This window comes from Hemitrygon akajei, chromosome 4 (genome assembly GCF_048418815.1).
Source record: "Hemitrygon akajei chromosome 4, sHemAka1.3, whole genome shotgun sequence".
NCBI classification, from domain to species: domain Eukaryota; kingdom Metazoa; phylum Chordata; class Chondrichthyes; order Myliobatiformes; family Dasyatidae; genus Hemitrygon; species Hemitrygon akajei.
Window position 1 is genome coordinate 64,561,623 of NC_133127.1, and position 26,420 is coordinate 64,588,042.

The 26,420-nt window shown below is 40.4% G+C and overlaps 1 protein-coding gene across 1 annotated transcript in view; it reads right to left on the bottom strand.

Moving 5' to 3' along the window:
• Nucleotides 1-3,147: 3,147 nt before the first annotated feature.
• The window catches only part of mgarpa (mitochondria localized glutamic acid rich protein a), a 35,985-nt gene continuing 12,712 nt past the window's right edge, over nucleotides 3,148-26,420 (bottom strand). Inside the window, exons 4-7 of the mRNA XM_073042710.1 lie at nucleotides 20,291-20,305; nucleotides 15,028-15,198; nucleotides 6,557-6,757; nucleotides 3,148-3,828 (exon numbers count right to left, since the gene is read on the bottom strand). Of these exons, the coding sequence (XP_072898811.1) occupies nucleotides 6,579-6,757; nucleotides 15,028-15,198; nucleotides 20,291-20,305 (365 nt within the window). The 3' untranslated portion in view covers nucleotides 3,148-3,828; nucleotides 6,557-6,578. The remainder of the gene's footprint in view (nucleotides 3,829-6,556; nucleotides 6,758-15,027; nucleotides 15,199-20,290; nucleotides 20,306-26,420) is intronic.

A 26,420-nucleotide genomic window follows, 5' to 3' on the forward strand; every position in this document is an offset into this window, starting at 1 on the left:
TAAAATTCATTGTCTTGTGTCCAACCTTCACACTTTCACTGTGCTTTGTGGAGAGTTTGCAAGTGCTTGAAATTTTCATCACTTCATGATTTCCTTTTATTGTGGTGAAAATTTTGGAGAAGGACTGAATAACTGAGAGCAGCCTGTGATTTCTGTGGTAAACTGAGTATGTGGGAAAATCCTAAATTACCGTCAATTTCATGGTGTAGTGACAGTGGCTGTATTAGTTTCACTCCTATTATTACTGGAAATGGAGGTTCAATGAGTGAATTCATGTGGTTTTCCACGGTAATATATCCTAGAACTAACAATAATTAAATTTGAGATTGAGCAATGATCCTGATTTAGTCAGCAGTATTTATCTAATGTAATTACAAAATGATTGACTTCACTGATATAGCTGAATAGGAGAAATGTTTAAGAGCTATAAAGGTAGCAGACACAGAATATATACTATAGATGCTGAAAATCTGGAGCAACACACAATGTGCTGGAGAATCTCAGCAGGTCAGCCAGCATCTATGGGGGTGGGGCCACACACAAAATGCTGGAGGACCTCATCAGATGCTGCCTGGCCTGCTGAGTTCCTCCAGCATTTTGTGTGTGTTACTTTGGATTTCCGACATCTGCAGATTTTCTCTTGTTTGTATCTATAGAGGTAAATGGACAGTCGATGTTTTGGGTTGAGATCCTTCTTCAGGACTGGAAAGAAAGAGGGTTGATAGCTATTATAAAAGGTTGAGAGGGACATGGTGGAGTGACAGCTGGTGAGGTGATAGGTGTGTTCCAAATGGGAGGAGTAAGATAGGCAGGTGGGGAGGGGAAGTGGGAATGATGCAAGAAGCTGGAAAGTGCAAGATTGAGGTTAAAGGACACAAGAAACTGCAGATGCTGGAATTTGTAGCAACACACTAAATGCTGGAGGAACTCAACGGGTCAAGCAGTATCAATGTAAGAAAATGGACAGTCAACATTTCAGGCTGAGATCCTTCATCTGGAGGTTAGGCTGGTTTCAGCACTATACAACCAACAAATCAGATACTGGAAAAAAAGATCAGAAGTCGGTGTTTAGAAAATCGCTAGATATGATACTGAATTTTTTTATGATCCGAAGGGTCAAAGGGACAAGCTTCCAACCACCAAATAAAGCAGCTTCAGATGACCAAAGGAAGGGAAAGCATATAACTAAAATGTAATATGTACAAAATATACTAAAAATATACATTGAAAATGGGAGAGATTCCAAAAACAACAAAAAGTGACAGAGCAAATATAAGAGTTACATGGAAAGAGAAAGAAAAAAAGAAAGAAACTGGAAATACCCAAATTAATATTAAAATTAATGCTGGTTAGGAGCTGTGTAACTCCCTAAAAATGAGAAAATTAGTATTGTAAGTGAAAAATAAGGAAATGAAAGACATGTTTAATGTTATCAATATTTACTATAAAGGAAGAGAAATGCATGCAAGATGTCCCTTGGAAACTGGTACTGTATCAAGGATTTAAATCACCCAGGTTAACATAACAATAATGAAGAAATTAATGTCACTCAGAAATCTTTAATTCCCCAGAATCAGGTTATTTCCATTGTGGGGAAGAGGGAGAGAGTAAGTTGGACTATAAACTTAAAAAGCCAGTTGACTCCCAGATGTCCCACTGTGAGGGAATGGACTGAGGAAACGGTTAAGATTTCATCATATGAACACATGTTGGGAAGAATTAACAGTGAGGGAGAAGTGCAAGACGCGTGGTATCAATTTTAGTTGTGTGTTACTTTAAACTTAAATTAGAAGGTTTTTTTCTGGTTCTTAGTTTTATATGTTTTCCTGTCATGGGATGGCTGTGTAAATATGCTGTACTGTATCTGCTCTATGATATGCTGTGCTGCTTTGTAAAATAAGAATAAATAATAATAAAAATTTGAATTACAAAAAAAAGCCAGTTGACTGAATATTAAAGTTATTGAGGGAATCTGATAGGGCAGAAAAGTAGGAATTATCTTTGCTTGTTAGAAATTTGGAATCATTTTTATATTACAAAGTTTTTTTTATCATTAAGCCAATTTGACAGCAATCATTTTTTTTAACCAGGTGTGTAACAGCATTTTCTACTCTTGAACAAAAGAAAAATTAGAGTCGGCCCTTTTGTGAGTGAAGTTGGAAAACAATTCTACAACCAAAGGTTGATCATTTCATATTTGTTCATCAATGATGTGAAGGGAAGTAGACAAAGTTTAGGAAAATGAAGTTATGGATCAGCCAATGTTCTCTTTGAATCAAAGAGGAGGTTGGAAATGCTGAATAACCTAGTTTTGATTTCATGTTTGCTTCTAAAACTACTGCTAAATTCAGGTGTCTTTTCCAGGCAGATAATTCCTGAACAGAAATTCCAAGTTGAACCAAAGCAGCTTTAGAAATTATAATTACTTCATATATTATTTCTCTATAAACAAATTTTCATTTGTATTTCCAGTGGAAGTATTAGTTAAATAATAAACCACTACCGAGTTTGACGCAAACTGCTGGACGATCTCAATGGATTGAGCAGGATCTGTGGGGGGAAAGGAATTATTGTCATTTTATGTGGATACTATGAATCAGCACTGTATGTGCAGAAGCAAGATACCCAGTGTAAAGAGGAGAGGGGGAGCAGTTAGAAGCAGCCATAAGGAAATGGGTGGACTGAGGAGGTATGAGGGATATTGATGGATTTGGAGACAGAGGCAAGTGAGTGATAGGTCGAAAAAGACAAGGGGAAAAAGACAGATGGTGTTACACAGGGAGGGATGGGTGGAGGTGGTGACAAGCGGCTGGAGGGTAATAAGCAGGCACAGCTAGGCTACTTATGCTGGTTTCTGATAAGTAAAGAGGTAATAATAGGAACCATAAATGAAGAAAGGAGGTCAGGTGGTACAGATCGGAGGGGACCTGATGGGCGAAGTGTGTGGGTAGACTGAACCAGGAGGAAGAGAGGGTGCTGCATGACCCATTGGGTTCCTTTTTCCCAGCATCTGTGTCTCCACGACTGAGTTTGATCTTGAGGATATAAGAATTTGGCATAAAGTAGAAAAACTGGATTTGTATTGGTTTTTCCATCCTTTTCTAAGTATCAATAAGATGTCATCTTAAGCAAAACATTAGCCTCAACTGAAGGAATGAATCAACATATTTTATTTTATTTAGAGATACAGAGCAGAACAGACCCTTCCAGCCCAACGAAGCACACTGCCCAGCAACCCACCTATTAAACCCAAGCCTAATCACAGGACAATTTACAACGACCAATTACCCTACTAAGCGGCATGTCTTTGGACTTTGTGAGGACACACAGCGCCTGCAGAAAACCCACGAGGTTCATGGGGGGAACGTACAGACTCCTTACAGAGCTGTAATAGCGTGCGCTAACCACTACGCTGCTGTGGCGCCCCAGTTCAAGCATCTCCCACACCTGCCCTCCCGCTCCGAGAGTTGCTTCATTGCAATGTACCCTTCCTTTATTGCTGTCTTCCACCTACCTCAGTATTGTTACAGAAACACTTACTTAACTTTGAAATTAAGTATTTATCAATAATATTAATGTACATTTAGAAATCCAAGAGTATGTAAGTATAATAGTAGAATTAATAGTTATACAATGCTAATGTTATGGCTTAATGCTAAAATAATAAATATGCACTAGATCGTGCATTGTAAAGTGAGAAATAAACCACTTTTAGAACTATTCCTCAGATGTAGAACTTGCAGGTTTCTGCACATCATCATTGTTGCGTGTTGTAACTCCTTGCAGGGTCCAAACAATCGAGTTACCCAATATGAAAATTCAGCTCGTCTGTAAGAGATGGAGCAAATAAACCTTTACCATTATTGATCTTGTACACATTCTCATTATTCTACAGAAAATGCCAGTCTATTTCCAGTGTACTTTTAGTTTCCCTGGAATAAGGACCTCAATGACAATCATGTCTCATTTTAATACAAGCCTACCTTTTGCTACTGGTATCAGGTATTTCAACCTGGTAGACTTTGCAAGGCTATCTTTCTAACAAATTACAGTGAAACTAATTTTGTAATTTTAATCTGATTGGCGATGCATTAGTGATTAAAACAGACCTGTGTAAATCAGTCTCCATTTTGCCATCAGATGGACTCCTTGTTTTCGGAACCCATCCTGGTGACCTTTGCTAATTATCGGGGCAACTTATTAATATGGATTTCAGAAGAAAAATACTTCTAGACCTAGAGGCTATTATTATTCTTAATATATTTCTCAGGATCTTCTCAAGGTGGAGAGCCTTGTGAGTTCCTGAGATCCCCAGAGCAATGCCATCCGGTGCTTAGCTCATGGTAGAGTCACCCTTGGCAGTGAGGTCAACGGGGAGGTTCCAACCAGGACTTCAACAGTGGAGCTGGTGGAAGATGATGACACAACACAATGGCAGTGAAGGCAGAGGAAGGGACCCCAGTCAACTAGCATTCCATGCCACCAGACCCTGACCCTGACCTGTCAAGGACCATGTGGTGGCTGCCCATGCATCAGCCTTCCTATACACAGGCAGTATCCATGAAGGGAATTGACCCTGAGATAACCTCTTAGGAGAATATCATACTCAACTCGAGAGATTGCAGTACTATTTCTCAAGATACCTGTCCACCAAAATCCTGAGCAACCCAAAAAAGTTTAATGAAAAACACAAGTAGAATTTTATTCCCATTCCCATGTCCTATGAAGTGCAGAGAGAGCTGAGACTGAAATGTGAAATACAGCCAAGCCCATACTGAAGACTCCAACTTCCAGTTTAACTACTGCATGAAATCCACTCCACGGAGGAGGCACATTTTAGAATCGATTTGAAGCTAGGATACAATAAACAAGTACACGCAACACCAACTTTACCTGTACAGGTGCTTGTTAATGCATGTGGCAGAACTCAATGCATAAAAGCATGCAGACATGGCCAAGGGGTTCAGTTGTTGTTCAGCCAAGCATCAGAATGGGGAAGAAATGTGATCTAAGTGACTTTGACTGTCGGATTGTCGGTGCCAGATGGAGTGTTTGAGGAAATGCTGATCTCCTGGGATTTTCACACACAACAGTCTCTGGAGTTTACAGAGAATGGGGTGAAAAACAAGAAACATCTTGTGAGTGGCAGTTCCGTGGGCAAAAACGCCTTGTTAATGAGAGAGGTCAGAGGAGAATGGCCAAACTGATTCAAGCTGACAGGAAGGTGACAGTAACTCAAATAACCACACATTTGTGTGCAGAAGAGAATCTCTGAATGTACAATATGTCAAATCTTGAAGTGGATGGGGTACAGCAGCAGCAGACCACGAAAATAAACTTTATTAGGTTGAGGAGATACACTGCCTTCACTCTACCTTCAACCAACATTCCACACAATCTTTCTCTCCCCATGACTGTCTTCTCACCATCTTCAAATATCCCCTGGATTTTTTTTTATCTCTCCACACGATTCCGCCATCATCCACAACTCTTCCTGCAACCCCTCTTTCCATTCTTTCTGCTGCATTCCCTGTTCAGCTGGGCTACTGTCAGATGTATCAGCCTCGTGCTCTATAGCACCTCAGTGTCAATGCGATTGATATCATTTTAAATACCTCAACCAGATCACACCTAATGCTTCTAAAGCTTATTTACATAATCTATCCTCACTACTTAACCCCCTGAGATATAAATAATAATCAGGTAGTAGGGAGATGAAGGGTTAGTTAGCAGCAAAATGGGAAACCATGCAAAGGGAGGAAATTGAATATATTTAATCTTTTATTTATTTTTATTATTTAGAGACATGGTAACCGGCCCAACAGGCCCACAGCACCCAATTACACCTATGTGACTAATTAACCTACAAACCCATACATCTTTGGAATGTGGGAGGAAACCAGAGCACCCAGAGGAAACCCATGGGTCACAGGGAAAACGTACTAACTCTTTACAGACAGCAGCGAGAACCTACCTTAATCTGCCCTTATTAAGAAAGAAATTGCTGCTACAATCATGGTAAAAGAGGAGGTAATTGAATTAGAGGAGAAGAAAATCTTAGAGAAACTTGCATACTAGAATGTTGGCCGTATCCTAGGCAGATAACAGACCAAGTTTAGATCAGACGCGGAGGGAAGAGTCAAAATGTAGCATTCATGGACATAATCATTTAATCTTCTGTAGATAACTCAAGGCCTAAAGGGTGAGGACTGTTATTATCAACACTGGGGTGAGGGGCACTCGAAAAGACTAAGAGTGGCAGAGGTACTGTGGTGATCAAAGGACAGAACGGTAGTCTGGAGTATTTCTGAAAAAGTGAAGTGGGGTTAACTGGGGTACAGAGGAATATAAAGAAGTGGTCAGAAATGGTTGTAGCTGTTATTGAGAAAATGGGAATGGGAGAATGTGGAAGATCACGGGGATGGCAAATGAAGGAAAAAACGGGGGTGACCTCAGATGTGAGGGCAAGGTTAGTTAAGAAGTTGATAAATATCATACTGGATCACTATATATGTAGATTGAAATATGTAATTATTTTCAGGATGGATTAAGAAACCTGTAATTTGTTTCAGTCATAGCTATTGCTCCTGTGCCGCCGATGTCACTTCCTCCTCTTCTGATGACACCGCGGGTTCTACAACTGCTGGAGGATTTTCCGTCTGCTCAGCATCATCAACCACAGGGCTCTCCACCTCCACTGCTATTACCTCCGTGGCCTCTCCACCAGCTTCAGGTACTTCAGGAGTTTGGGAATCATCTATTTTTAAAGATAGATCAAGAGAGCCATCAAAACATATCCAGATATTGTATTAATATTGCCATAGCAGAATCATCACTCTGAAAGCAGGGCCGCTGGCAAATTTGACTGCGGCACAAGAGTGCAGGTATTAATTTTACATTAAGTATAGAATTTTGTATTTTACAAAATCTACAATTAATATATTTGTGATTTTGATTCTACACAAAGATGAAGAATTATTGACAGCTAATGCCCTTTTGAGGCCCCATGTGGCACCTAGGCACTAAAGGTTCAGCTGAGCCGACAAATACCCCTTTTTATTTCCATTAGTTTTTTAGTTCTGTTTAAGTCAAAGAAACAGATTCTCTGTTATCAACTTTACACTATTGCTCCAAAATTATGCCAACACTATTCTAGCATAGTCTGGTACTAAACCAGCGATCCCAGACTGGGCTGTTACCTAACTTCAATTAGAGCAGCAAACACGAGAAAATCTGCAGATGCTGGAAATCCAAAGCAACACAAACAAGATGCTGGAGAAACTCAGCAGGTGAGGCAGCATCTTTGGAAAAAAGTAAAGAGTTGATATTTCAGACTGAGGACTTTCTTAAGAACTGAGAAGGAAGGGGGAAGATACCCAAATAAAAAGGTGGTGGGAGGGGGAAAAAGCGTCTAGCTGGAAGGTGATAGGTGAAGCCAGGTGGGTAGGAAAGGTCAAGGGCTGGAGAAGATAGAATCTGTTAGCAGAGGAGAGTGGACAATAGGAGAAAGGGAAGGAGGAGGGGACCCAGGCAGAAGTAATAGGTAGGTGAAAAGCAGAGGAAGGTCAGAGTGGAGATTAGAGGAATAAAGCAGCAGTTGGAGTAAAGATTCATTTTAACACCACTGAAAGAGATAAAAATTAGCCATAGTTTCAATCTTACTCATTATCCCCTGAGGGTTACTGAGAATTGAAGATATGCATGTGTCAACACTACTTAGTCATCTTAATCAGCAAGGCCCAATCCACACAAAAAAAAAAATTCACTTTGCAAGGAGTCAAAGGAAACGGGGGACAGTCACTTGGAGCCCAGAAAATGAGCAGGTTAAGGCTTTGAGGAAATGGGATCATCAGGGAATCCATTTAGTTATCAATGTTTCATGGAATTAGAGGGGCAACTGATCAGGAATGTTGAAAGATTGGAACTACTGGGATATGAGATGGTCAGAGCTACTGAAGCCGCAAAGGGTCAGAGGCAAGTTGATCATGGGGTCTGAGCCATTGGAGTTTCAGGGATCACGCCTGGACTGAGATTAGAGTGTGGTGTGAGTCAGCACTCTGAGATGGCCAAAGGATATAAAACAGTTCTGTGTTCTTGAAAGAATCAAGCCCATAACAGCACAATAAAAGCTCAATTGTCCCACAGTTGTGGCGGAGTAACTTGCAGTGATGGCTTTCAGGTCACTTCTCTGTGCTGGGTAGCCTCTAACCTTACAGCAAGAATATCGATTTCTATAACCTACGCCAATTTTCCCCCCTTCTTTTTCTGCCTCCTCTCTTATTCCTTCTCTTCTTCTCAGCTTCCATTCACTTCCCTCTGGTGCCCTCAGCCCAAAATATCGACTGTTTATTCCCTTGCATAGATGCTGGCTGAACTGCTGAGTTCCTACAGCATTTTGTGTGTGTTCGTCTGGATTTCCAGCATCTGCAGAATCTATTGTGTTACTGAAATTGCCTCTGTTTATTTGTGGCATTGACAGATCTTTTGATCAAATATTTTGGACCAAGCCTAGGATGTCTTCATTTGACACCCATAAGAGATTGCTGGCAATGATCAGTACTGATGACCACGGACTATTTATCCAGCCTAGTGCTGAAGACTTCTTTGGACTTCTGCTACATTCTGATTAAAGTCAACACCTTCAGTAATTTCACAGAATCTTGCAGCACAGAAGGTTGTTCAGCCCGTTGTGCCTCTGCTACAAAAGAGCTATCCTACCGAGTCCAGCTTGGCTCCTTTCACCCTACAGCATTGTAGTTTTTAACCTTTTGTGTTTCTACCAGCCTTTCAGATGATATATTTCAAATCAGAACAACTGAATGTCTAAAGAAAATACTGCTCGCTGGTTCATTGGCCAATTATCTTAAATCTGTTTATAGAGTCCTTTCCCATTTTAAACAATTTCTCTCAATATATAGTACAAAAGCCCACAGAATTTTTAATAAGTATATTATTTTTTTCTCTGGTAAACTAATATGTTTAACAGGGTTCAATCCAAACACCTTGAGTTCTGTCATCCCCAGAACTTAAATAAAATCCTTCAAACTTTGTGCTACTCTGATGAATCTCCTTTAGACCCTCCCCCATTCATTGGTGTAATTTCTAAAAATGTGTAGTGCTTTGGACTGCACACAATGTTTTAAGTGAAGCCTCACAAATGAACTATTAAAGCCTCATATTTGAGGTCTTATTGTTTAAATTGAGATGTAATCTGGACTCGGACCCCAAGATCCCTCTGATCCTCCACACTGCCAAGAGTCTTACCATTAATACTATATTCTGCCATCATATTTGACCTACCTAAATGAACCACTTCACACTTATCAGGGTTGAACTCCATCTGCCACTTCTCAGCCCAATTTTGCATCCTATCGATGTCCCGCTGTAACCTCTGACAGCCCGCCACACTATTCACAGCATCCCCAACCTTTGTGTCATCAGCAAGTTTACTAACCCATCCCTCCACTTCTTCATCCAGGTCATTTATAAAAATCATGAAGAATAGGGGTCCCAGAACAGATCCCTGAGGCACACCACTGGTAACCGACCTCCATGCAGAATATGACCCGTCTACAATCACTCTTTGCCTTCCTATAAAGAGGTGACCAGAACTGAGCACAGTACTCCAAGTGGGGTCTGACCAGGGTCCTGTACAGCTGTAACATTACCTCTCAGCTCTTAAACTCAATCCCATGATTGATGAAGGCCAATGCACTGTATGCTTTCTTAACCACAGAATCAACCTGTGCAGCAGCCTTGAGTGTCCTATGGACTCAGATCCCAAGATCCCTCTGATCCTCCACACTTCTAAGAGTCTTATCATTAATACTATATTCTGTCATCATATTTGACCTACCAAAATGAACCACCTCACACTTATCTGGGTTGAACTCCATCTGCCACTTCTCAGCCCAGTTTTGCATCCTATCAATGTCCTGCTGTAACCTCTGACAGCCCGCCACACTATTCACAGCATCCCCAACCTTTGTGTCATCAGCAAACTTATTAACCCATCCCTCCACTTCCTCATACAGGTCATTTATAAAAATCACAAAGAGTAAGGGTCCCAGAACAGATCCCTGAGGCACACCACTCGTCAAAGACTTCCATGCAGAATATGACCAGTCTACAACCACTCGTTGCCTTGTGTGGGCAAGCCAGTTCTGGATCCACAAAGCAATGTCCCCTTGGATCCCATACCTCCTTACTTTCTCAATAAGCCTTGCATGGGGTACCTTATCAAATGCCTTGCTGAAATCAATATACACTACATCTACTGCTCTTCCTTCATCAATGTGTTTAGTCACATCCTCAAAAAATTCAATCAGGCTCGTAAGGCGTGACCTGCCCTTGACAAAGCCATGCTGGCTATTCCTAATCATATTATACCTCTCCAAATGTTCATAAATCCTGCCTATCAGGATCTTCTCTATCGACTTACCAACCACTGAAGTAAGACTCACTGGTCTATAATGTCCTGGGCTATCGCTACCCCCCTTTCTTGAAAAAAGGAAGAACATCTGCAGCCCTCCAATCCTCTGGAACCTCTCCCATCCCCATTGATGATTCAAAGATCATCACCAGAGGCTCAGCAATCTCCTCTCTCACCTCCCACAGTAGCCTGGGGTACACCTCATTCGGTTCCAGTGACTTATCCAACTTGATGCTTTCCAAAAGCTCCAGCACATCCTCTTACTTAAAATCTACATGCTCGAGCTTTACAGTCTGCTGCAAGTCAGCACTACAATCACCAAGATCCTTTTCCATAGTGAATACTGAAGTAAAGTATTCATTAAGTATTCCTTCTATTTCCTCCGGTTCCATACACACTTTCCCACTGTCACACTTGATAGGTCTTATTCTTTCACGTCTTATCCTCTTGCTCTTCACATACTTGTAGAATGCCTTGGGGTTTTCCTTAATCCTGCCCACCAAGACCTTCTCATGGCCCCTTCTGGCTCTCCTAATTTCCTTTTTAAGCTCCTTCCTGTTAGCCTTATAACCTTCTAGATCCCTAACATTACCTAACTCTTCTGAACCTTTTGTAAGCTTTTCTTTTCTTCTTGACTAGATTTATTACAGCCTTTGTACACCACAGTTCCTGTACCCTACCATAACTTCCCTGTCTCAGTGGAACGTACTTGTGCAGAAGTCCACACAAATATCCCCAAAACATTTGCCACATTTCTTCCATACTTTTCCCTGAGAACATCTGTTCCCAATTTAAGCTTCCAATTTCCTGCCTGATAGCTTTATAATTCCCCTTACTCCAATTAAACGCTTTTCTAACTTGGCTGTTCCTACCTCTCTCCAATGCTATTATAAAGGAGATAGAATTGTGATCACTATTTCAAAAATGCTCTCCCACTGAGAGATCTGACACCTGACCAGGTTCATTTCCAAACACCAAATCAAGTACAGTCTCTCCTCTTGTAAGGTTATCTACATATTGTGTCAAGAAACCTTCCTGAACACACCTAACAAACTCCACCTCATCTAAACCCCTCGCTCTAGGGAGATGCCAATCGATATTTGGGAAATTAAAATCTCCCATCACGACAACTCTGTTATTATTACACCTTTCCAGTATCTGTTTCCCTATCTGTTCCTCGATATCCCTGTAAAAAGCACCCAGCCAAAAGGCAGCCTATAAAAACACCCAGTAAAGTTATTGACCCCTTCCTGTTCCTAACCTCCACCCACAGAGACTCTGTAGACAATCCCTCCATGGTGTCCACCTTTTCTGCAGCCCTGACACCATCTCTGATCTACAGTGCCACACCCGCACCCCTTCTGCCTCCCTCCCTGCCCTTTCTGAAACATCTAAAACCCAGCACTTGAAGTAACCATTCCTGTCCCTGAGCCAACCAAGTCTCTGTAATGGCCACCACATCATAGCTCCGTACTGATCCACGCTCTAAGCTCATCCGCTTTGTTCACAACAGTCCTTGTGTTAAAATAGACACATCTTAAACCGTCCATCTGAGTGCATCCCTTCTCCATCACCTGCCTATCCTCCCTCTCACACTGTCTACAAGCTTTCTCTATTTGTGAGCTAACCTCCTCTTCCCCAATCTCTTCAGTTCAGTTCCCACCCCCCAACAATTCTAGTTTAAACTCTCTCCCCAGTAGCCTTAGCAAACCTCCGCGCCAGGATATTGGACCCCTGGGATTCAAGTGCAACCCATCCTTTTTGTACAGATCACATTGCCCCAAAAGAGGTCCCAATGATCCAGAAATCTGAATCACTGCCCCTGCTCCAATCCCTCAGCCACGCATTTATCCTCCACCTCATCCTATTCCTGTTCTTACTGTCATGTGGCGCAGGCAGTAATCGCGAGATTACTACCTTTGAGGTCCTGCTTCTCAACTTCCTTTCTAACTCCCTGTAGTCTTTTTTCAGGACCTCTTCCCTTTTCCTACTTATGTCATTGGTACCAATACGTACCACGACCTCTTGCTGTTCTCCTTCCCACTTCAGGATATCTTGGACGCGATCTGAAACATCCCAGACCCTGGCACCCGGGAGGCAAACTACCATCTGAGTTTCTTTCCTGCGTCCACAGAATCGCCTGTCTGACCCCCTAACTATAGAGTCCCCTATCACTACTGCCATCCTCTTCCTTTCCCTACCCTTCTGAGCCACAGGGCCAGACTCTGTGCCGGAGACACGGCCACTGTTGCTTCTCCCAGGTAGGCTGTTCCCCCCCCCCCCCCCAACAGTACTCAAACAGGAGTACTTATTGTCAAGGGATACAGCCACAGGGGTACTCTCTAGTACCTGTCTCTTCCCCTTCCCTCTCCTCACTGTTACACACTTGTCTGTCTCCTGTGGCCCCAGTGTGACCACCTGCCTATAACTCCTTTCTATCACCTCCTCGCTCTCCCTGACCAGACGAAGGTCATCGAGCTGCATCTCCAGTTCCCACACCGGGTGTAAATATGGCTGCACAGTCTTGCCTCTTTTTTACCCCAAGTTGTAAAACTGCCTTCGCTCGGGAATTCCTTAGCGGTTCACCCGCAGCCTTCTTGCTCCGAATCTAATGCTTCTGTCAATGACATGGCAATGTGTGAAAACAAATAGCACACTGAGGGAAACATACTGTACTAAGACACAAGCTGAGACTCATGTAATATAGAAAGATCAATTGTGAATCTCTTAACCATTCAATCTGAACTTCAGAAAAGTGAACAGTGTAATGACTGAGAAAAAAGTATAATCTGTAGTGGATGAATACGATGCCCAGGAGGAAGAAAGAGCAAAAGATTGGATTATGGGACAAGATAAAAAAGGTAGAAAATTAGAAGTTTTTGTTTTGGAAAGTTATTACTTAATAACTTTTAAATATCCAACAATTAAAATCTGCAGGAACATACTCTTCTAATGATTCATTTTCAACATCTGGTGTTGCTTTAGGATGAAGTTGCATTGATAATTTAAAAGGCTGTTTAGACTGGAAAGAGAAACGGACTTCCTGCAGCTGATCTACCTCACATCTATCATGCACATAGAACACTCCTCCTGCCACTCAACGCCTTTCAATGGTGAGCCACAACTAGAGCTTGTGAAAGGTAAAAGATGAACACACACAATAACCTCATGAACTCTTAATCGCGGGCTGTAAGCCACAATCATTGCTGATTTGATTTGACACATTTCGCTCTATGTTCTGATGTGCATGTGACAAATAATTAACCTTTCTACCTTTAATCTCAGAACTTATTGTTACTATTTTTACACTTTGAACAAATTGGCCAATTTTCTCACCTGTACTTTAAAGATAATATCTGGCTTCCCAATATTTTGTACATACCGTAATTATTTTTACTATGTAGTTACAGTTTAACAATTTAAAACCTATTATCTTCAAGGGCCATGAAACTATATACTGGCACATGTTGGTAAGCATTCATTCCAATCACCCTACATAAACAGCATTTCCATGAGTTGAGAGGTCTTGCAATATTTTCTGCACAGATTTAGAATTAAACCTGATTCTAATTCTAAACTTAGTGTTCTATATTATATTTGTTACAAGTTAAATACCAAAATTAGAATTTTACAAGTATTTCTAAATGTATTTAAATGCTATAAAGGGGAACATATTATCATAAACTGCATACAAGGTAGTTCTAATGTTAAATAGAAACATTTTTCATATGCCAACTCTGAAAAATCACAGAAACGGTTTTGACTTGGAATTGACTGCCCACTGTGCAAATAACTAAAGATAAAACTTTTACACCCCAGAGTTTATCACATAATGGATAAAGAAATCATTATAAATATTTTTTTAAATTATGAAAATATGCTGATTTTGTTTTGTATACTTTGTAAAACACGTCCTTCCTGGGATCCAGAAGACCTAACATAGAAATCTGTTTTATGCAAATTCTCCCACATGTTTTGATTAATTTTTCAAGATAATAATAATCATCCTCGTAATCATCATTATAATAACAATTAGCATGCTCAGCTATGCCCATACCTCAGGCTTTAACAGCATGAGCTGAGAAAAAATGAAAAACAATAATAATAAAATATTTTGTGGTCATCATTAACAGCTGTGTGCAGTATATTAGTATTAGTTTAATAGTTGTGCCTCACTATGAAATGAAAGAATTACAGGAAATGTTTGCAGGGTGATATGATATGGGTGGCTATAGAAAGTAGATGTTTCTGACTTATGGAAAAACTACCTTACAACCTGTTCTCAGGAACAGAATCTTAGGTAACCTGTATTGATAACTGAATTTGAAGCCACTCCAATGTATCCTGATCATTGACTACCAAATCACTCTAGCTTAGGAATTCTCTATCATCTTAGCTCAGGCCAAACATATATCCTCATTTATAAAAGACATCATAATGTTTTGTAAAGATCAGAAATCTGTGAAAACAAGATGGCTTTAGGTAAAATCAACCTACGGAAGCAAACAAAGGGACTGTCCATCTCCCAAAACATAGTTAAGCCTGTGATATACTTCTACTATGTATTTGATTTCTGGCTGGAGAGGCTAGGTAACCTTTAGCTGAAGTAGATGCTGGCAGAACTGTAATCATTTCTTCTTCCACTGTTGACTTTTCCTCGCTGGGTTCAACTGATGCAGGAATTTCAGGTTGCTCGACACTCACAGTCACAGAGGCCTCTTCACTAACTTCTACCACTTCAGCAGATGGTACTTCACTGGTATCCTCTGAAGGTTTAAAAGAGCCACATGAAATTATACAGAGATGCAATATGAGCTATACTCAACTGTTAGCTTCATCCAAAACAGACTGATGCAGGGCTGTTTGCAGAATTTGCTGCAAGGCACACAGTATTTTTAAAGTAAAGGGAAAAGCTTTATATACGATCTGATATTAAACCACTCAAATCTTAGATCCTAAATTGACATCCAAGACAAAGCAGGAACTGGACTCAGTACCAAAATGAATAAGCTGTTGTTCCGATCCTGGTAAATTGTGCTGGGACTCAAACTGACCTGTGCGCATCAGTTGGCCCAGAGTTATAGTTAGCAATGATGCCTGCAATAGTTAGCTGTCCATTAAAATATCTGTGTACTGTCTCAACTGAAGTGCACATGTCAGTTTGAGTCCCAGCACAATTTACCAGGTATTAACTGGGATCAGAACAACAGCTTATTCATTTTGGTACTGAGTCCAGTTCCTGCTTTATCTTGGATGTCAATTTAGAATCTAAGGTTTGAGTGGTTTAATAACAAATCGTATATAAAGCTTTTCCAAGGTTGTCAAGCCGAGGAGTGGTAGTGGGGACAAGCTCCCACTACCTAAAAGTTCTCCTCATGGCATGCGACTCAAATAGCCTCTGACAACCAAGTTCAGCTCCTGGCCTTCTCGTGTGGCTTAGCCTCTTAAGCCCGGCGGAACTGTTTTCTACTGACAGGAGAAGGGGCGAAGATGGGTCCTGGTGCCTTAAAACCAGTGCTTCACATAGATGAAGCTCATCAGCCTGGGAAGGCAGTCCATCTAAGAGAGGGAAATCTCTGATTTCAAACCTCCGCTGCCTTGCGGCCATACCCACTCATGGGAAAGGCTTCGGGAGTAAACCCTGAGGACAAATCCAGAGCTGGAGTCTCTAAGGCAGTCTGACGTTGCCTTCAACCTCATTCTGGAAACTCCTGGGACGACACCGGTGCCAAGCTGTATCGGCCCTTGCCCTTCCCTTGGACAACATCGGTGTCATGGAGAGGGGAGACTTGCTGCTTGGGCAACTGCCGGTCTTCCATACAACTTTGCCCAGGCCTGCGCCCTGGAAACCATTCCAGGTGCAGATCCATGGTCTCGAAAGAGTAACGGATGCCACCACTGTCTCACATAGAATGGCCATATTGATATGCTAAGCCAGGGAAAAAAGCAAGTGTGAACAGGGCCATATCCTAACATGATTCAACACTGGGAAGTGATAAGCAAGGAGAAAATTGGAAAGAAAAGGTATTTTGGTTATAATGAGCAATTGGAGGAACAGTTGTTGAATACATTGAGGAATGCCACAGAAGAAATCTCCAAAGCAAACAGCACTGCATCACTCACTAAACCTCCAAGCAATGAAGCCCGTTAAGCTAACCCATGACGACAGCAGAGTGATATGTCCATTCAAAACCAAAAGCACAGAAAATAGATTACTTATAAGTCTGTGCAGCATGCAAAAGGCAAGCAGTTCTGTTCTTAAAATTTGCAATTGACAGTCATTAGCCTTAGTCAAAGGAAAGGGCCGGCAACAGCACTGACACACAGTAATTCCCCTCTTTATGAAGTGTTCTTGTAAGTTACATGAAGAATGTTATAGTTCGGGGAAATGTTAATGTGCCTGCATTTTATACAAATTTAACATCAGTGAGGAAATAAGTAACAATGCATGATGGTTTATCAGTTGGCTTGAAAGGGATTACTGAATTAGAGTACAATGCAGGATGATAAACATAAAGACAGATATGGAAAATATGCTCAGCTTTAAAATAAACTAAGTGAATAAATGCATTATTTATAAAAATGCACTTTAATGAGGTACTTTCATTTTGATGCTCTATATCTTACATAAATTTAAATGTCTTAAAGCAATGTTGGCAAATAAGTAAGCAGACATTCAGTTCAAATGAATTTCCGTAGGAATGAGAAAAATACAAGAGATCTACCCCTGGTGTCCAACTATACATCCACATTTAGACTGTTGTATTCTTGGCATTTTATTCTGGAAAGTGTACAATAAAGAACAACATTTAATAAGTGCTGAAGAGGAAGTCCAAATAAAAAAGTAAATAAGTAAACACATAATTTATATTTTTCATCTTGTGTTTCTTGATACAGTCTCAGATGATGTGGTTTCACTTTACAGAAAATCATGATACCATTAAGAACATTTTTTCTAGAAACACACCATCCCCTGTAACATGCAAGTTGCCTGCATAGACAAAAAGAAGAAAACAAGAAAGCTATATTCTCAAAATTAACCCATGATCTTAACCCTTTAGTAACATAGAACAGTGCAGGACAGGAACCAGCCCTTTGGCCTGCAATACCCATTGTTACCATGACGCCAATTTAAACTGCACACCCGCCTGTACATGGTTGATAATCTTCCATTTGCTTCCCGTTGTCGAGTCATACTGCATGGAAACAGATCCTTAAGCCCAAATCATCCATGCCAACCAACCAAGCTGCCTATCTAAACTGGCCCAATTTGCTTGTATTTGACCCAGATCCCTCTAAGCCTTTCCTATACATGTACCTGTATACCTGTTCACCCTGTACACATCAGACTTCCAATATAACTCGGAGTCCTGCCATGTGCAGAAGTTCGCTGATGACACGGCCATAGTGGGGTGTGTCAGGAATGGACAGGAGGAGGAGTATAGGAAACTGATACAGGACTTTGTGATATGGTGCAACTCAAACTACCTGCGTCTCAATATCACCAAGACCAAGGAGATGGTGGTGGACTTTAGGAGATCTAGGCCTCATATGGAGCCAGTGATCATTAATGGAGAACGTGTGGAGCAGGTTAAGACCTACAAGTATCTGGGAGTACAGTTAGACGAGAAGCTAGACTGGACTGCCAACACAGATGCCTTGTGCAGGAAGGCACAGAGTCGACTGTACTTCCTAAGAAGGTTGGCGTCATTCAATGTCTGTAGTGAGATGCTGAAGATGTTCTATAGGTCAGTTGTGGAGAGCGCCCTCTTCTTTGTGGTGGCGTGTTGGGGAGGAAGCATTAAGAAGAGGGACGCCTCATGTCTTAATAAGTTGGTAAGGAAGGCGGGCTCTGTCGTGGGCAAAGTACTGGAGAGTTTAACATCGGTAGCTGAGCGAAGGGCGCTGAGTAGGCTACGGTCAATTATGGATAACTCTGAACATCCTCTACATAGCACCATCCAGAGACAGAGAAGCAGTTTCAGCGACAGGTTACTATCGATGCAATGCTCCTCAGACAGGATGAAGAGGTCAATACTCCCCAATGCCATTAGGCTTTACAATTCTACCGCCAGGACTTAAGAACTTTTTAAAAGCTATTATTAATGCTTTTTGAGATAGTGATTTAGATGCATATCATATTTTTTACTGAGTTAAGTATTGTATGTAATTAGTTTTGCTACAACAAGTGTATGGGACATTGGAAAAAAAGTTGAATTTCCCCATGGGGATGAATAAAATATCTATCTATCTATCTATCTATCTACCTGTCACTGAACTAACAGCTTATCATAGCAGGTGTCCCCCGCTTTACAAATGTTCACTTTATGCCGTTTCGCTTTTACAAAAGACCTACATTAATAACCTATTTTCGCATTACAAAGAGGATTTTTGCTTTCAAGAAAATTTTTTCCATATAAATTAATGGTTCTTCGCTTTATGCCATTTCAGCTTAAGAAAGGTTTCATAGGAACGCTCTACCTTTGTAAAGTGGGGGGGGGGGACACCCGTACTTAGAAACTGGGAAGAATAAAAGTAGCAAAAATGAAGTTTTCCAACTCAAAAAGAATTTACATAGAGACAGGACCTTCCCACCCAATGAGCCTGTACTGTCCAATTACTCATGTGTGACCAATTAACCTACTAACTCGTACGTCTTTGGAATGTGGAAGGAAACTGGAATGTCCAGAGGAAACCCTCACGGTCATGGGGAGAACAAACAATCTCCTTACAGACAGCGGAAGAATTGAATCCGGGTCACTGACACAGTAATAGCATTACACTAACCACTACACTACTGTGCCACCCACAGTAAAAATGGAAGATCTTTACTGCTATTTTTTTCTTTCAAATATTAAGGGACAGTTTGATCCAATTTTTAAGTACACTTTCAAAACTTACCATTGTTATTTCATTAGATTTAAAATATTACTTCTCAATGTCTGAAAGATTATTATTATATCACCATAGGTAAAAATGTTGGACACCCCACTTCCCCAATTAATAATGGAGCTCTTGAGTTCAGAATTTATCAAGCATGCTTATATCCAATTTTGTATGTATATGCACATTTATGTTGGTGTTACAGTATATTCATAATCTCAAGTGTATGCCATTTTTTATAACTTGGTTTTTAAAACATTTTTACCTAAAAATATCCATGATCTTTTGTCTGCCTTTGGGAGTTAAGTAGGAAGTAAAGGAGTAGGTTGCTAAGGAACTTATGTATATGGGAATCCCAAGTTTTCTGCGAGATGGGGACAGGGTTTTGCATGAACTTTCTCTGGATGGTAGAAAGGAAGTCTTGTTCCATTGACATCCACTGGGGATATCTGGTTTTTGGGGCCAAAGAAAGATTGTGAGGACTAACATTCCAAATCACAGAAACAAATTTTATAAATAATGTTTATCCCAAGAATGTTGGAATTGATGCCATTGATACATATCAGTTTTATTTAACCTGTGGTTAAGTGAAATGTGTCTTACGGTTTTGATATGCATTCACAAAAATGTTTCTTGTGCAAAGTACATTATACTACTTCTTTAAAAACCTCAATGTGTATGCTAATTTTGTTAGTGTTACCTACAGCATTTATGTTTTCAGCACATCCCAAACTAAAACTTCCAACATACTACATAAGCCAGGGATTGTGCGATATAGACCCAGATGCATTTAACTGCATATTAATAAGCAAACCTTAAACTAATCATGCCTTAACAACTAACCGTGTTGGCATCTTCAATCATGCATGGTTTTAAGTAGGCATTTCTGCGAATATTTAAGAATGCTATCTATAGTTACTCCAGGCAATTCACTATAAATTACATATTAAGTTCAAATGATTATTGGGTACTCACCAGCTTTCTCTGTACCTGTAAGTAGGAGAAACAAAGAATAAAGAATTTGTTAAACCACAAATAGCATCAGGATCATTTTGTTAAAGACAGAAAGTGCTGTCAAGTTCCCTCACTTGACCTTGTAAGTAAAAACATCAGTCACTACAGAACTCAAAAGTTGTATGTCCCAAGGAGGATTCCAACTCTGTGAAAGTTTGCTCATGTGAGCAGCAACAGGAGTGTCTCAATTGATCTTTGGATCTCTGAACTAATGAAGAGAAAACATTAGCACAGCTCCTGCCCTGAAACCTCTTTGGTGCAGATCCTGGCCACAGGCAGGATCTGACACAGGCCTGCTGCTTCCTGCAATGCTGACATTTGCACTCACACACTCATGAGAACCATTGGCTGGAATTTTTTTTTAATGTGAATAACAGCCTGAACACCTGCATCTTCACATGAGTCAACATCTTCAGGAGAGGAAGGGAGAAGACTGGGAAATAAGCAGAAGAAATTAAAGTAAGAATTTTAATTCTGTCGAGTCACAATCAAATAAATTCCATGATGAAGCATTGTTGTGCTAAAATTTACAATTATCTCAAGTAACAGAAAGGAAACAAAATAGTGAAAATTTTGGGACAAACAATATGACAATCAAGTCTCCAAAGATACAAAGTGAGAAATAAGGAGCCTTCAAAAACAGATTTTAATTAGTATGATGTGGTCCATAATTTGGGATAGATGAATTAAAGATTTCTTTTTGTAGAGGTATTCACAATACAGGATACAACCAGCATCCAAGAAAAAGCTGTAAATTAGGAACTGGAAGGGAGGGAAGAAGTCACAGAAAATTAAAACCAACAGCGGAGAAAGCAAAGTTCTAGAAATGCAGACTTACAGGTGTCCACGATAACTCAGAACTCCATTTTGTATGAAAATATGGAATTACAGAAAAGTGATAGCCCAAAGAAGTGGGATTTTATTGTAAAAACTAATCAAGGAACTTTAGTTTGAGGAGACTCGTTTGTTCTGCACCGAATCACACTGTGAAACTAATGGCTGAAAGAAGATTGTAGCTGGGAGCTTAATGTCAAAGGATATGCATTGTATCGAAAGGACAGGCAGGAAGGTGGAGGAGGTGGCTTTGCTCTGTTAGTAAAAAATGAAGTCAAATCATTAGAGAAAGGTGATAGAGGGTCAGAAGGTGTTGAATCATTGTGGATAGAGCTAAGGAACTGGAAGGCTGAAAATACACTAATGGGATTTATTTACATACACCCCAAACATTAGCAAAGATGTGGTCTACAAATTACAATGGGAGAGAGAAAATGCATGCCAAAAGGGCAGTGTTATAATAGTCATGGGGGATTTCAATATGCAGGTAGACTGGGAAAATCAGGTTCATGCTAGATTCCAAGAGGGGGAATTTTTACAGTGCCTTCGAGATGGCTTGTTTTAAGAGTACTTCGTGATTGAGCCCACAAGGAGGTCAGCTATTCTGAATGGGGGTTATGCAACAAACTGTAATTGATAAGAGAGCTTAAGTTAAAAGAACCCTTAGAGGCAAGTGATCATAACATGATTGAATTCATCCTGAATTTTGAGATGGAGAAGCTAAAGTCAGATGTATCAGTGTTACAGTGGAGTAAAGGGAATTAGAAGCATGAGAGAGGAGTTGGCCAGAATTGATTGGGAGTGAACACCGGCAGGGATGACGGCAGAGCAGCAATGGCTGGAATTTCAGGAAGCATTTCTGAAGGCACAAGATATATATTTCCCAAAGAGGAAGAAGTATTCTAAAGGCAAGATGACACAACTGAGATAAGTCAAAGTCAACGTAAAAGCCCATGAGAGGCCATATAATGAAGCAAAAAATAGTGGGAAGTTTTCAAATACCAACAAAAGGCCACTTAAAAAAGTGTCTAAGAAGGTAATGATGGAATACAAAAGTAAACTAGCCAATAATATTAAAGAGGATAGCAGAAGTTTCTTAAAGTTACATAAAGTGTAAAAGGGGGTGGATATCAAACCACTGGAAAACGATGCTGGAGAGGTAGTGATGGGGGACAAAGAAATGGTGGACGAGTTGAATAAGCATTTTGCATTATTCTTCACTGTGGAAAACACTAACAATGTGGTGGAAGTTCCAGATGTCTAGGGAGATTACTAGGGAGAAGGTTCTTAGGAAACTGAAAGGTCTGAAGGTAGATAACTCACCTGGACCAGACATTGGGAGGCAATAGTAATGGTCTTTCAAGAATCTCTGGATTCTGGAACGGTTCCAGAAGACTGGAAAATTGCAAATGGCACTCCACTCTCAGGAAGAGAGAGAGGCAGAAGAAAGGAAATTATAAACCAGTTAATCTGACTTCAGTGGTCGGGAAAATGTTGGAGTCAATTGTTAAGGATGTCGTTTTGGGCTACTTGGAGGCACACGATAAAATAGGCCATGGTCAGCACGGTTTCCTCAAGTGAAAATCCTGCCTGACTAATCTGTCGGTATTCTTTGAAGAATTAACAAGAAAGATAGACAAAGGAAAATCAGTTGATGTTGTCATTTCGGATTTTCAGAAGGCCTTCGACAAGGCACGACATGAGGCTGCTTACCAAGCTATGCGACCGTGGTATTACTGGGAAGACTCTAACATGGATAAAGCAATAGTTGACTGGCAGGACGAAAAGAGTGGGATTAGAGGGAGCCTTTTCTGGTTGGCTGCTGGTGAGTAGTGGTGTTCCATGGAGGTCTGTGCTGGGACTGATTCTTTTTATATTATACGTCAATGATTTGGATGATGGAATTGATGGCTTTGTTGCAGTTTGCAGATAATACGAAGATACCTGAAGGAGTAGGTCGTTTTGAGGAAGTAGAGAAGCTACAGAAAGACCTAGACAGATTAGGAGAATGGGCGAAGAAATGGCAAATGGAATATAGTGTTGGGAAGTGTATGGTCATGCACTTTAGTAGAAGAAATGAAAGGGTTGATTATTTTCTAAATGGAGAGGAAGTAGTAAAAAAATTGAGGCACAGAGGGACTTGGGAATCCTTGTCCAGGATTCCCTAAAGGTTAATTTGCAGGTTGAGTCTGTGATGAGGAACGCAAATGTGATGTTAGCATTCATTTCAAGAGGACTAGAATATAAAAACAAGGATACAACATTGAGACTTTATAAAGTACCTGTAAGGCTTCACTTTGAGAATTGTGAACAGTTCTGGGTCCCTTATCTTAATAAGGATGTGCAGAAACTGGAGAAAATGATTCCAGTTCAGAATGGCTCATCATACAAAGAACATTTGATGGCTCTGGGCCTGTATTCACTGGAATTCAGAAGAATGAGGGATGACCTCATTGAAACCTATCAAATGGTGAAAGGCCTTGATAGAGTGGATGTCAAGAGATGTTTCCTGTGGTGGGAGAGTCTAAGATCAGAAGACACAGCCTCAGAATAGAGGGGCGTCCTTTTAGAACAGAGATGAGGAGGAATTTCTTCAGCCAGAGAGTGGTGAATCTGTGGAATTTGTTGCCCCAGGTAGCTGTGGAGGCCAAGTCAGAGGCTGATTGTTCCTTGATTGGTCAGCGTATGAAGGGGTATGGAGAGAAGGTAGGAGATTGCAACTGAGAGGAAAACTGGATCAGCCACGATGAAAGGACAGAGGAGACCAAATGGCCTAATTCTCCTCCTATATCTTATGGTTTTATCATCTAATTGTCATATAGTCTATATTGTATTCATGGATTTAATTTCCTACTACCAGTTCCTGCTTTGTAATTTACAATAGCCATGGAAGGTTCCTTTCATGACATCATAAAACTGAAAATATGAGAAAGGCAGTTCTGCTCAAAGGTCATCTTTCAGGAAAATCCAAAATACTGTATCAATGCCACAGCTAACTTCAGTGAATCATGACCACCATTTGGATGCCAAGCACTGACAAAAAGAAAACAGCATCTAGATACAAAGGAAGTGGAATCCTTTGCAGCTTTAGCATATCGAAAATGTGTTTCATTCTATTTAAAATTAGTGATATCAACTTTCCAGCTCTTTACTTCACCCCTGCCCCGCTCCTGGTTTCACCTATCACCTACCACCTTGTACTTCTTCCACACCTTCTTGCTCTGACTTCCAATCCTGATGAAGGCTCTTGGCCTGAAACGTCGACTGTTTACTCTTTTCTGTAGATACTGCCTGGCTTGTTGAGTTCCTCCAGCATTTTGTGTGTATTGCTTTGGATTTCCAGCATCTGCAGACTTTCTCAAGTTTGTATACATCCAATCAATCACATATTTAATGTTGTCCCTTCATAATGTCATGAACTTTAATTCTTTCTGCCACCATGCCAAGCAAGGATGTATTTAAACATCCTTCTGACAATATCAACTTCAAATCCTTGGCCCATTTTATTCATTCAGAAAATATTGCTGGGGCAAAATTAGAAGACCATCCCATTTCACTGCGAGCATATTTTACCCCATTGGACCTCACCGAACTCCCATGCTACCAACAATAAAACAAAGTAAAATGCAAGAAATGCTCCCTCCTCAGCTGGAGACAAGACCACTGCTTTCTCATCCTACAGTCTGGTGTCAGTTTAACTTTACGTTGAGCTTCCTTTAAAATTCTGCAACCATTCTTCTTGTCTGCTCCGTTGGCACCATATCTTTTCTTATGCTCAAGCATTCCTGTTCTAATAAAAAAAACTTACTTATCAGCACAATTACTTTAACACAGCTATATTAAATAAATAAAATTGTACATTTGTACTACTTTTCACTCTAAGGATGGATAGAGGCTACGACCTATGAAATTTTAATGACTTTCTCTCCATTAACTGTGTTATCCACCCTATTATAATTATAAAACATTTGCTGAATGAGCTTATACCACATCTTATTTAAATGACATTGCTTCCTGGAGTTGATGGATACTGTCGTTGCCTTGAGGATTTGTGCTTAAACACACTGAGAGGAATAGTCGTGTTAAATTGATGACGTTGTTCCATAGTTATAATTCCTGAGTTATCGAAAAGAGAAATAGCAGGAGCTATTTTGAGTTTCATAGCTTGTAGAAGTCATCAGAGCTTTACAGAATCAAAATCAATATCATTATCACTGACTTAGGTGATGTGAAATTAGTTGTTTTGCAACAGCGGTAAGCAACAAAAATGGCAGAAGTATTTTTAATTCTACTTTAATTCTTGAAAGAAAATCGGATGATGTGTATTCAGTGCTGCTTATTTTACACTTTTCCTGAAGAGCAATCTGACCAAGTTTATTTCTCAACTTGATTCATAATATTCATACTCTCTTCCTGTTATTTATAAAAAGTTGAATGGATAAATAACATAAGTATTTGCTTGGCAATCTTTCCCCAATTATCTTTTCTGATTTATGTTTATGGCATTATGTGTTTCATTCTTTGCATTGTTTCCATAGGCCTCTTTGTGGGATTAAAGCTAAATATGTGTTCAAGTATCCGTTGAAAGAAGCAGTCAACGTTTCGGGTCGAAACCCTTCGTCCTGACGAAGGGTTTTTACCCAAAACGTTGACTGCTTCTTTCAACGGATGCTGCCTGACCTGCTGAGTTCATCCAGCTTTTTTGTATGTTTTGATTTGACCACAGCATCTGCAGTGTACTTTGTGTTTACTATGTGTTCAAGTAACTTGGAGGGTTGCTAGACCCTTCAGCTCCCCCTAATTCTCAAAGGAAACTGAATCATATTTGGCACAATGAAAATGGTAATTGGGAAGTCCATGAGAAAAAAAAACACTGCCCGATATGATGCCAGTGACCATGATAAACTGATTCTCCTCATCCTTTTTGTCTTGTCTGTGGGTTTGCCCATAGGAGATCACAACAACATCCTCCTGCATCTCTCCTCGGTTGTTCACCAGTCTGGGATTGATTCCATAATTACCTATAGCAATGCCTCCAAATTTCCCTAGGACATATCCTTAGTTCTTAGACCTTCATGAAATCATCTGAAAACACATCCGGTTCCGTACGTGCCTATAACACTGAGCTCAAACTCACCACCACCTCTCAGCATTACTTCACTCTCGCTAGTCATAGGAGACCCAGTGTGAGCAGTGATCTTTATAAATTCAGTCACGGCGTGCCTAAAGCCAAGAGCAATTCCTGGGGATTTCAGGC